At 46.4% G+C, this 11794-nt stretch overlaps 1 protein-coding gene across 1 annotated transcript in view; it reads left to right on the top strand.

Moving 5' to 3' along the window:
• LOC149435522 (Golgi apparatus protein 1-like) overlaps nt 1–8418 on the top strand; it is a 30754-nt gene extending 22336 nt beyond the window's left edge. The window contains exon 2 of the mRNA XM_089662578.1: nt 8308–8418. Within this exon, the coding sequence (XP_089518704.1) occupies nt 8308–8373 (66 nt within the window). The 3' untranslated portion in view covers nt 8374–8418. The remainder of the gene's footprint in view (nt 1–8307) is intronic.
• The last annotated feature ends 3376 nt before the right edge of the window (nt 8419–11794 follow it).

Raw genomic sequence — 11794 nt, forward strand, 5'->3', positions numbered from 1 at the left:
TACTCTGACCTTATTATTTACCTGGAACAAGTATGCTGCAAATAAGTATCAGGGAAGTGTTGCAATTCTGTGTTTCAACTTTGATCTGGGTCACTGTTAAAGCCATAACTTCCACATGTTAGCCAGGCAGCTGGCATTTTAGGAGAGGAGCCTTCTATGGCTAACTTCCTAATTTTCTTAAAGCCTTATGCTCCAAAATTACTCCATACATATACATTTTTTAATGGCCCTTTAATCTATTTTTCATGAATTTCTTAATGTTTTCTGCATCCTTGTAATGTCTTCCTCGATCTCCCAAACCTCTCCTTTTCCACCTCACGTCTATTTGTTTGGAGCAAGCCGTGCACTTAAGCATTAAAGGTCCACTTTGGAATTCTTTTCTTTGTGTTCGGATTCATTCTGATTCACAAGACTGGAAAACATCCACTTTTTTTATTTTTTTTTTTATACAGATAAATGTCTATATATAAAGGCCTGGAGAAGCAGGAAGGGTTTCCTGCTATGTATATATGAATGCTTCCTGTGGCACCCGTGTACAGATATCTGCATATAGCGCGACACAAATGATTGATGACACACCGGAGACTGTACACCTCTCATCTGGGCACTTCAAAATGATAGCTTTTCACCCAGAACTGAGTGCCCCACGTCCTCTTACCTGTGTGACAGACCCGAGAGAACGAGAGCATCTGATTGGCTGTGTAAAGATCTGAGAGATTGAGACATCTGGTTGAGTGTATGTACAGATTCAAGAGATCAAGACTGAGCAATGTGATTGGCTGTGTGTGCAGACCAGAGAGAATGAGACTGAGCAATACGATTGGCTGTGTGTGCAGACCAGAGAGAATGTGATTGGCTATGTGTGCAGACCAGAGAGAATGTGATTGGCTGTGTGTGCAGACCAGAGAGAATGTGGCTGAGCAATACGATTGGCTGTGTGTGCAGACCAGAGAGAATGTGACTGAGCAATACGATTGGCTGTGTGTGCAGACCAGAGAGAATGTGATTGGCTGTGTGTGCAGACCAGAGAGAATGTGACTGAGCAATATGATTGGCTGTATGTGCAGACCAGAGAGAATGAGACTGAGCAATACGATTGGCTGTCACAAGTGATCTCCCCATGTATTCCTTTCCTCCTGTTTTGCACTTGGTCTTGCTGGGTTGGATTCTCCAGCTTGGGCTGGGCTGCTCGCTCTTCAATTGTTTTATTGCTGTGCAGTGTATACACAAGGCGGATGTGAAGATTTCACATGAATTGCTGTACAATTTACATTTCAGATGAATATTGGTGTTAGGAAGACTGTGTGTGCTATGTCTGTCTGATATCTAGGTGTGCCCCCTCCCCTCTGCTCATTTTATGGCACTTAAGAATCTCAGGTGGGGGGTGGGGGAGTTTTACCATCCTTGGCTCTGTTTATAATATATTGGCCTCAAAAATTCTGTCTGATTATTCACCCAGTTAGGGCAAAGCTCAACTTTTATGGCAGAGGGTGAAAAGAAGGCTTTAAGGCAGCCATAGATAGTCCAAATCTCGACCAGTTCAGCCGGAACCAGCCGAGATTCAAACTATGGGCAAGCTGAATGTACCCAAGTTGATCGATCAACAACCAACCTGTCTAGCTTTGACATGTGATTTTACACGGAATGCCAAGCTAAAGCTTCTAAAGCGAGCAAAATCCTCTCATATTAACAGAGGTATAGACTCCAGAGAGAAATATATCATTTTACCCCTTCAGGGGTGTGGAAATTTTTGAAAAAAAACTACTTGACCAGGAACTAAATTGGTGCCCAATCTACTTGTCCTTCATGACAATCTACTTGTCCTGATAAAAATAAATACATTTTGACTAAACAGGGCTGCCCACTTTCCCCGCTGCTTTTTGCACCAGCAATTGAACCCTTGGCTATGGCAATTCGGTCTCATCCCCAAATCCATGGCATCCATTGCAGCCAACAGGAACATAAATGTGCCTTATTTGCCGATGACATTCTTATGTATATTACTTCTCCTTTGCTAACTATTCCAAATTTACTATCATCATTAGGCCAATTCTCTGCTCTTTCCAGGCTTTCCCTTCATTCCCAAAAAACGATTGCCCTTAATGCTTCTTTATCTATATCTGATGAACAGCAGCTTAGAACTTCCTACGATTTTCAGTGGGCGAATAAATCTTTACCCTACTTAGGAGTACACTTTACAAATTCCATCGAGACAGTTTATCAGGCTAATTACCCTCCCCTCTTTAAAATGCTTAGGGACGATCTCCATCGTTGGGCTGAGTATTGCTTGTCCTGGTTTGGTAGAGTCAACTCCATCAGAATGACGTTTCTGCCTCGATGACTATATTACTTCGGACCTTAGCTATTCTGCGACGAGACTTGCGGCTTCTACAAGCTGAGGTTCTTCGTTTTATTTGGAGTAACAGACGGCCTCGGATGAACCAGAAGACATCATATGCTTCTAGATCGTGGGGTGGTATTGGCCTTCCTAATCTCCATGCGTACTTCCAAGCTGCGCAGATCGCCCAACTAGCTTAAACCACGGTTGGGGGACATACTCCCCATTGGGTTTCTGTAGAAGCTCTTTCCTGTCACCCTTTGGCTATTGGGGTGTTACTTTGACTTCCTAGTCGATTATGTCCTCCTATATTGTGCCCCACTTTGTCCTCCTCCTTGGCAGTTTGGGACAGGGTACGTCACCTCAAGTCACTAGCATCACCACATACATCTATTGCTTTGATTTTTTTGCAACCCTGAATTTATGCCTGGATTGACAATGGTGGATCAATAAGGGCTTGTTGTGGATAGCAGACTATCTTAATGGTGCTTGTATACGTTCTCTGCAATATTTTAAAGACAAGTTACATATGCCTACTACTGAAATCTTTAGATACAACCAGATTGTCCCATTTCTCCACTGGAAGCTCGCTTTATTGGACGAGTCACCTTTGCTCACCACCTTAGACCTCTCCTGCAGGAATAGGGATTCCCCAAGAGGCTGGATCTCTGCAACATATGCTCTCCTCACAGACCCAAATTGTAAGCTCCCTTTACATGGAACATTGGGAAAAGATTTAGCTGTCAATTATGGTTTTATTGGAGTGGCAAGATATCGCCTTGGCACTGTCCAACATTTCTATCAATGCTACTTTAATTGAAGATAATTATAAAACTTTGGTGAGATGGTATCTGGTAACTACCCAGATTGCAAAGATGTGTCCGCCTGCCTCTGCGATGTGTTTCCGGCGTTGTGGCCAGGTTGGGTCTATGTTTCACATCTGGTGGCAATGCCCGCTTGTAACTAGATTTTTGGATTCGAATGTTCAGTTTGGTAAACTCAGTGACAGGTATAAATATTCGCAGATCCCCGGAGACGGCGCTCTTTCACAAATTTCCAGATAATGTTCCTAAGAAATCCCATAAATTGATTTCCTATGTTTCTGGCTGCGAGAATTGCTATTGCTAGACAGTGGAGGCAATCGGTCACTCCACTTGATTATGTTAATCATGATTCAGTTAAGTTTCTTTTAACAACAAACTAACCTTTATTCTGCACAATAACTCGAAGAAATTAGACAACACATGGAACCCGTGGATCCAGTCTCTCTCTGTGCCTTAATGATCCTCATCTCGATTTTCCTTTCTATGCTTTCCTTTGCTCTTTTTACTCTTTTTGTATTGCTCTACATTGTATAGTCTATCCTGGCAAGACAAGATATACTTTACCTCGAATTGGCCACGATTTATGTCTTGTCTTAACTGCCAAATGTGGCAGAATTTGCCACATAACGATATAAATTTCATCTGCGCACGGTGTTACATGACCAAGCGATTGTCATTTAAAGTAGCGCAGTGCCGAATAGCAGAACATTCCATGGTCATGAAGGGGGTAAAAACCTTTTGAAGGTCAAGTGGTTAAGCTTCCAATGTATATGGAATGATGAAAAGGAGGATTTGTGACGGTTACTGTAATGTAGCTGTGTCCTTTTTTTTTTCACTTTCCCCTTTATGAAATAATTTTCGGCTGACATCCACTTTGATTACCTCTCATGGTGGAACGTTTCCATTGTTGTCATTTCGCATCAGCGGTGTTTTGCCACCAGTCTGTAGAGGATCGGATATGACAAGCATTTACAGGCTTTTATCATCTTCCAGTTAAAGTGCCCGTCTGCTTGGGTCTTGCAGTACTGACTACATATCTCCATAGCTGTCGTCGGTGAAACTTGGTGGATACAGCTATGATGAGCTTGCCTATTACGTCTGTAATCAACACTTCCAAACTGGAGCCAAAGGAAGCTGTTAAGGGTTTCGGAAAGCTGCTTGCTTTGTAAATGATTGTTAAAGCGGAGATCCATACACACTGTAAAAAAAAAAAAATCGGCAGCTACAAAAACTGTAGCTGCTGACTTTTAAAAAACAGCCACTCCCCTGTCCCGCGGTGCCCCCTGTCGCAGCCCGTTTTACCGGCTGTCCTGTATTCCAGGCGCCGGCATCATCAGTGTGGGCACCCAGCTGTGACAGCTTGCAGCTTTACAGCCGGGTACCCACTGCGCATGCACGACTGGCACTGCTCTTCCTGAATGGCCCCATAGTCTTCTGGGATCTGTCACGTGTCCCACAAGACTAGAGGAGGGAGGGTAGGAGGACAACTTCTGCCTCCGATCGCCTAGGCAATCGTAGTGGGATCGGGTACCTGTCAATTTTGTGTACCCGCGCCCCCCCCTCCCCGCTTCTCAAAGGTGCTTATCCTTAATGGGGAGCGGGGACTGATGCTGCACCCTGTGCATATTGGGACGGAGTGCCCAGACCTGGCTCAGTGTAAATGGGGACGGGAGTGCCCAGACCTGGCTCAGTGTAAATGGGGACGGGAGTGCCCAGACCTGGCTCAGTGTAAATGGGGACGGGAGTGCCCAGACCTGGCTCAGTGTAAATGGGGACGGGAGTGCCCAGACCTGGCTCAGTGTAAATGGGGACGGGAGTGCCCAGACCTGGCTCAGTGTAAATGGGGACGGGAGTGCCCAGACCTGGCTCAGTGTAAATGGGGACGGGAGTGCCCAGACCTGGCTCAGTGTAAATGGGGACGGGAGTGCCCAGACCTGGCTCAGTGTAAATGGGGACGGGAGTGCCCAGACCTGGCTCAGTGTAAATGGGGACGGGAGTGCCCAGACCTGGCTCAGTGTAAATGGGGACGGGAGTGCCCAGACCTGGCTCAGTGTAAATGGGGACGGGAGTGCCCAGACCTGGCTCAGTGTAAATGGGGACGGGAGTGCCCAGACCTGGCTCAGTGTAAATGGGGACGGGAGTGCCCAGACCTGGCTCAGTGTAAATGGGGACGGCTGTGCCCAGACCTGGTTCAGTGTAAATGGGGACGGGAGTGCCCAGACCTGGCTCAGTGTAAATGGGGACGGGAGTGCCCAGACCTGGCTCAGTGTAAATGGGGACGGCTGTGCCCAGACCTGGCTCAGTGTAAATGGGGACGGCTGTGCCCAGACCTGGCTCAGTGTAAATGGGGACGGCTGTGCCCAGACCTGGCTCAGTGTAAATGGGGACGGCTGTGCCCAGACCTGGCTCAGTGTAAATGGGGACGGGAGTGCCCAGACCTGGCTCAGTGTAAATGGGGACGGCTGTGCCCAGACCTGGCTCAGTGTAAATGGGGACGGCTGTGCCCAGACCTGGCTCAGTGTAAATGGGGACGGCTGTGCCCAGACCTGGCTCAGTGTAAATGGGGACGGGAGTGCCCAGACCTGGCTCAGTGTAAATGGGGACGGCTGTGCCCAGACCTGGCTCAGTGTAAATGGGGACGGCTGTGCCCAGACCTGGCTCAGTGTAAATGGGGACGGCTGTGCCCAGACCTGGCTCAGTGTATGGGGACCACAGCCTTTGTGTTGAATGAAATGCTTGTTGTGCCATACCTGCGGCTATGTCACAGGTACCTTGTTCATGGTCCCTTTGTTACTCATGGTCAGCAGAGCTCTCTTCAGTGAAATGACAGCTCTTCCTGTCCTCTCCCCATCGCCCACACATCAATTGTCCGCAGTCATTGTCAGCTGCTGTAAGGAATCACATGAACTCCTAGACTCTGCTGTGCGTTCCCAGAATGGTGACATAAGATGACCTCCTTATCTCTTTACATCTACAACTATATGATGTCCCCATAAGTGTCACCTATAATGACAGTATAGGAATATATCACTGCCAGGTGTGAACCATGTCAGGAGGTTGTCTTCTGTGGGGGAGAGGCTGCATGTTGCAGGGTTCATCATAGTTCAGCACAGGGGATGAGCACAGGGGATGAGCACAGGGGATGAGCACAGGGGATGAGCACATGGGATGAGCACAGGGGATGAGCACAGGGGATGAGCACAGGGGATGAGCACAGGTGCAAAGGGTTTGAGTGTCCAATTTTAGACTGTTTAAACTCCCCCTTCCTTTCCCATACCTATTCCAAGGATATATGTGATGTATTTCTATCCAGGGCTCTTGTTTATAGATCTCTGGGGTACATTAGATACATTTGCCCCTGTTTGGGTCCTTATGATGCAGCGAAGGTATGCCTGGTATATGTAGTGTTTGATCCTCGGCCCCTCCGCCAGGCCCCGGTGCATCCTGACCTTGTCACATCCGGTGGAATCCCCTGGGACTGCGCTGTACGGGGACCCTGGAAAAGCTCCCGGCAGTTGTGGGTTATTTTTAGAGTCTGAAATTGGGCTGCAGCCTAGAAATAGCTGTGACTGTTTGTCAGTAATAACTTCTGAAGCTGGAAGGGATGTGTGACTGAGAGACATTCCCCTCATTTCCCTGAGCGGCCAGATCCATCTGTACATGGTCACTGACCTAAGGGATACAGCTGGAAGATGAAGATAGTCTTCCCTCCTGACAGTCTCTTCTGTCTTGCTGGAACTCTGTTGGTGAGATCTATTATGAGGGGTTCCCACCATCCCTGTGCTGAGTTCCCGGGTCTGTACGCCTGCTGTGCCCATTATGAGGGGTTCCCACCATCCCTGTGCTGAGTTCCCTGGTCTGTACACCTGCTGTGCCCATTATAAGGGGTTCCCACCATCCCTGTGCCAAGTTCCTTGGTCTGTACGTCTGCTGTGCCCATTATGAAGGGTTCCCACCATCCTGTGCCAAGTTCCTTGGTCTGTACGTCTGCTGTGCCCATTATGAGGGGTTCCCACCATCCCTGTGCTGAGTTCCTTGGTCTGTATGCCTGCTGTGCTCTTTATGAACAGTTCCCACCATCCCTGTGCTGATTTCCCCAGTCTGTACGCCTGCTGTGCCCATTATGAGGGGTTCCCACCATCCCTGTGCTGAGTTCCTTGGTCTGTATGCCTGCTGTGCTCTTTATGAACAGTTCCCACCATCCCTGTGCTGATTTCCCCAGTCTGTACGCCTGCTGTGCCCATTATGAGGGGTTCCCACCATCTCTGCTTGATTTTTTTTTTTTATTCTGGATAACATAACATGGCAAGGAGATGGGTATAGGGGGCAGGAATAAAGTAAAGAAAAATAATAGCAAATTAAACTTCTGCTTTAAGCCCTTGTGTACAAGCCTATAGGATCTAAAAAAAAAAAAAAAGTGTGTGTGTATATATATATATTGTACATTTTAAACTTTTTTGCAACCTATGTCAGGCCATTTGCCTCACCCTATCTGCCCCTTCCCCCAGTCTAAAGGTGGCCATACACTAGTAGATTTTCTTGTGGATGTCCACACAATCATTCTTATGAACATGTTTCGATGACTTGATGAACATCAATTTTGGAGAGAATGGACTGTTAGAAAATTGAAACATTTTTCCATCCTGCATCAAAAAATGAACACCACTGACCCCATTAATGATTAGAACCAGGGGTGGACTGACAACTCATGGGGCCCCCGGGCGATAGGGGATCATGGGGCCCCTGTGTCCTTGCCCAAACTCAAAAAAGCCTATGAAAAAGGTACCAGGGGCATCTCATGGGGCCCCCTACTGACCCCGGGCCCTCTGGCAGTGCCCAAGTTTCCAAATGGTCAGTCCGCCCTGATTAGAACATTGCATGAACATACCTATTTTAATCCTTCTGTAAAAACAAACCACCTTCTGTATGGGTTATTCTTGCAGACATCGTACATCTGTATCCCAACAGCAAGCAGGTATTTCAATGCATAGAAAACCTTCCAAACATCCCCAGTGTGTCCATAAGGTCCATCTCCTGTGTTTGAACCGGGAGATAATAAACTGTAGTTTCCAGATTTCTCGTTGATATGAATGTTCTGCTTGTATGCACTGAAACACTGATTATCTCCCATGTTTGTTTTTTCAGGCGGACAATGAAATCTCATCGGACTGTAACCATGTAAGTACTTTGACTACACAAACCCTTCACTAGCCTGGCCTGCTAGAGTACATCCAGAATTCCCGAATGATGCTCATATTCTTCATACTCCTCAGACCTGCTGTTACTCCTTTCCGCTGTAGATTGTTCTCCCATACAAAATATCCCTTCCTAGGTTAGAGCCATATGAACATACATCCCGATGTGTGAGGTGAGAGATTCACCGGAAGGACATGTAGAGTGGACACAAGTACAGAATTCAGGAGTCCTTTCCTTTCCAGGAGAGCCATAGGGAGCCAGGTTCCTCTGTCTGGAACACAGCCACTCCATGCACTCAGAGATCCACCAGTGGCACTAGACCATAGATGGCCATCTATCAGGAGTGCTCAGCTGTGGCACCCTCCTTACCAGAGGTCCAGTATAGAACTATTAAAAAAAAAACACAGAAGGATGCAAGTGCACTACCAGAAATCTTTTGTATAAATGTGGAAGATAAAAAAAAATGGGTACTCACAAAGGTGAAAGATACAAAAGCATTAAAAACCACAAGACACCATGCAGTGCAGGATACACCCTGCCAGACAGGCAGCTTGTGTGTTAGTTTTCCTCTGTCTACAGTTTTATGTCTCTGCTGCCCAACCTGCAGGTCTTGGACCTCAACAGTTTGTAACGGGAGTAGAAACATTTGTGAAGTGTTGTAATAGCAATCTCTACTAGCCTCATGTAACAAGTCCCCAGTTACCTGGCCATCATTTCCTGTAGTATTTCTGCAGTCTCGGACCATCATTTCCTGTAGTATTATTGCAGTCTCGGACCATCATTTCCTGTAGTATTTCTGCAGTCTCGGACCATCATTTCCTGTAGTATTTCTGCAGTCTCGGACCATCATTTCCTGTAGTATTTCTGCAGTCTCGGACCATCATTTCCTGTAGTATTTTTGCTGTCTCGGACCGTCATTTCCTGTAGTATTTTTGCAGTCACGGACCGTCATTTCTTGTAGTATTTTTGCAGTCACGGACCGTCATTTCTTGTAGTATTTCTGCAGTCTCGGACCGTCATTTCCCGTAGTATTTCTGCAGTCTCGGACCGTCATTTCCTGTAGTATTTTTGCAGTCTCGGACCGTCATTTCCCGTAGTATTTCTGCAGTCTCGGACCGTCATTTCCTGTAGTATTTCTGTAGTCTCGGACCATCATTCCTGTAGTATTTCTGCAGTCTCGGACCATCATTCCTGTAGTATTTCTGCAGTGTCGGACCGTCATTTCCTGTAGTATTTTTTTATCTCGGACCGTCATTTCCTGTAGTATTTTTGTATCTCGGACCGTCATTTCCTGTAGTATTTTTGTATCTCGGACCATCATTCCTGTAGTATTTTTGCAGTCTCGGACCGTCATTTCTTGTAGTATTTCTGCAGTCTCGGACCGTCATTTCCTGTAGTATTTCTGCAGTCTCGGACTGTCATTTCCTGTAGTATTTTTGCAGTCTCGGACCGTCATTTCCTGTAGTATTTCTGCAGTCTCGGACCGTCATTTCCTGTAGTATTTCTGCAGTCTCGGACCGTCATTTCCTGTAGTATTTCTGCAGTCTCGGACCGTCATTTCCTGTAGTATTTTTTTATCTCGGACCGTCATTTCCTGTAGTATTTTTGTATCTCGGACCGTCATTTCCTGTAGTATTTTTGTATCTCGGACCATCATTCCTGTAGTATTTTTGCAGTCTCGGACCGTCATTTCTTGTAGTATTTCTCCAGTCTCGGACCGTCATTTCCTGTAGTATTTTTGCAGTCTCGGACCGTCATTTCCTGTAGTATTTCTGCAGTCTCAGACCGTCATTTCCTGTAGTATTTCTGCAGTCTCGGACCGTCATTTCCTGTAGTATTTCTGCAGTCTCGGACCGTCATTTCCTGTAGTATTTCTGCAGTCTCGGACCGTCATTTCCTGTAGTATCCCTGACACTCCATACCAGCATTGCTTGCACTGAACATTGTGTGGCCTTTTGGTAATGTCATAGACCCCAGCTGAGGCCCCCTTTATTTTTTTCTAGTTGACAACTAATGCTGTATTGTATCCTGGCTCCTGGGGTATATCTGGACATAAATGTGTCTTCACCTACTTCCTATTTTTCTCAGATACATCCTGCAAGAGCGTTTAAGGGCTTATTGACACGAGTGCAGAGGCCCATACGGCATGCAAGCCGTGTAAACCTCTCATGCACTGTATGGGCCTCTGTGTGAATGAGCCCTAATAGATGAAATGATTTGGTTTGTGTAAAGTCTTTTATATGTGTACTTTGTCTTTTATTCACCCCAGTATTCTGTACTTTATTAAGTGAGCAGCCAGGATAGGTGACCCCAGTCAGTGGCTTCAGAGAAAGATGAGAATGGATAATTATCCCTCTCCTATTGCATTACACGCTGCCTGCATTCCCTGTCTAGTCTGGCATTGTGAGTGGGTGACTGCATCCGCGCCTTGCTGGTTAATCGCTGTTTGATGGAAGTGGCGTAGCTGCGCCTCGTTAAGTGTCTCCTCCATCCTGTGCAGTGATTTCTCCCTCAAACAGAACTTATTAGTATGTCAGTGCAGTGACACCCCCTATATATGCCGTGTTTTCTGTCTGTGTGTTCCATCACCATGACGCTTGATTACCCTTGTTAAATTGTAATTATTCCAGGTAATTATCTGTTCACTTATTTGTGTACTGATCTCCAGGAATGTTTTTCCCATCATCCAATGTATGGAGTGTTCTAGAGCAGATATGAGGATGTGTGGAGAAAATCTATCCAGGGGATCTGTGAAAAATTAGCCGTCAGATGTTTGGACTGGTGTAATTCACCTTTCTGTAAGCACAGGTGAACTCCAGGCAGGCCACTAATGACACACATGAAAGACATGAGAGCTGCCAGAGGATTTGTATTTTTGTCCATCCAGTCCCAAGACTTAAACCACTCTGTCACACTTCACAGCACTGTCTGGCAGGGCAGGAGGCCTGATTTTTCTCTGCTGCAGTTAGAGAAGTCTAGTCTTAAAAAAAATTTCTAGCATGTACTGTAGATCTGTATTCCAGATTATATTTTACATGTCTACAATAAAAGCTGTTTTACTGCCAGACAGCATGTCTGCTAAACGTACACTGAGCCATGTATGCACAACACTATGTAAACTCTAGCCATGACTTTGGTGTCACGATGAATTGACTTCCATGTACACTATATTGCCACAAGTATTGGTCGGCCGGCCTTTACACACACATGAACTGTAATGGCCCCCCAGTCTTAGTCCGTAGGGTTCAATATTGAGTTGGCCCGCCCTTTCAGCTATAACAGCTCAACTCTTCTGGAAGGCTCCAGTTGTGTCTTGGGAAGGTTGGACCCATTCCTTCCAACTGAAGCACACTTTGCCTAGCAGGTCCAGAGCACTGATGATCCAGTGGGGAGGAGGCCTGGCTTGCAGTCTCCGCTCTAATTCATCCCAAAGGTG

Source organism: Staurois parvus, unplaced genomic scaffold, assembly GCF_062004578.1.
Source record: "Staurois parvus isolate SC_StPar_1 unplaced genomic scaffold, SC_StPar_1.0 ptg001493l, whole genome shotgun sequence".
Classification (NCBI taxonomy): domain Eukaryota; kingdom Metazoa; phylum Chordata; class Amphibia; order Anura; family Ranidae; genus Staurois; species Staurois parvus.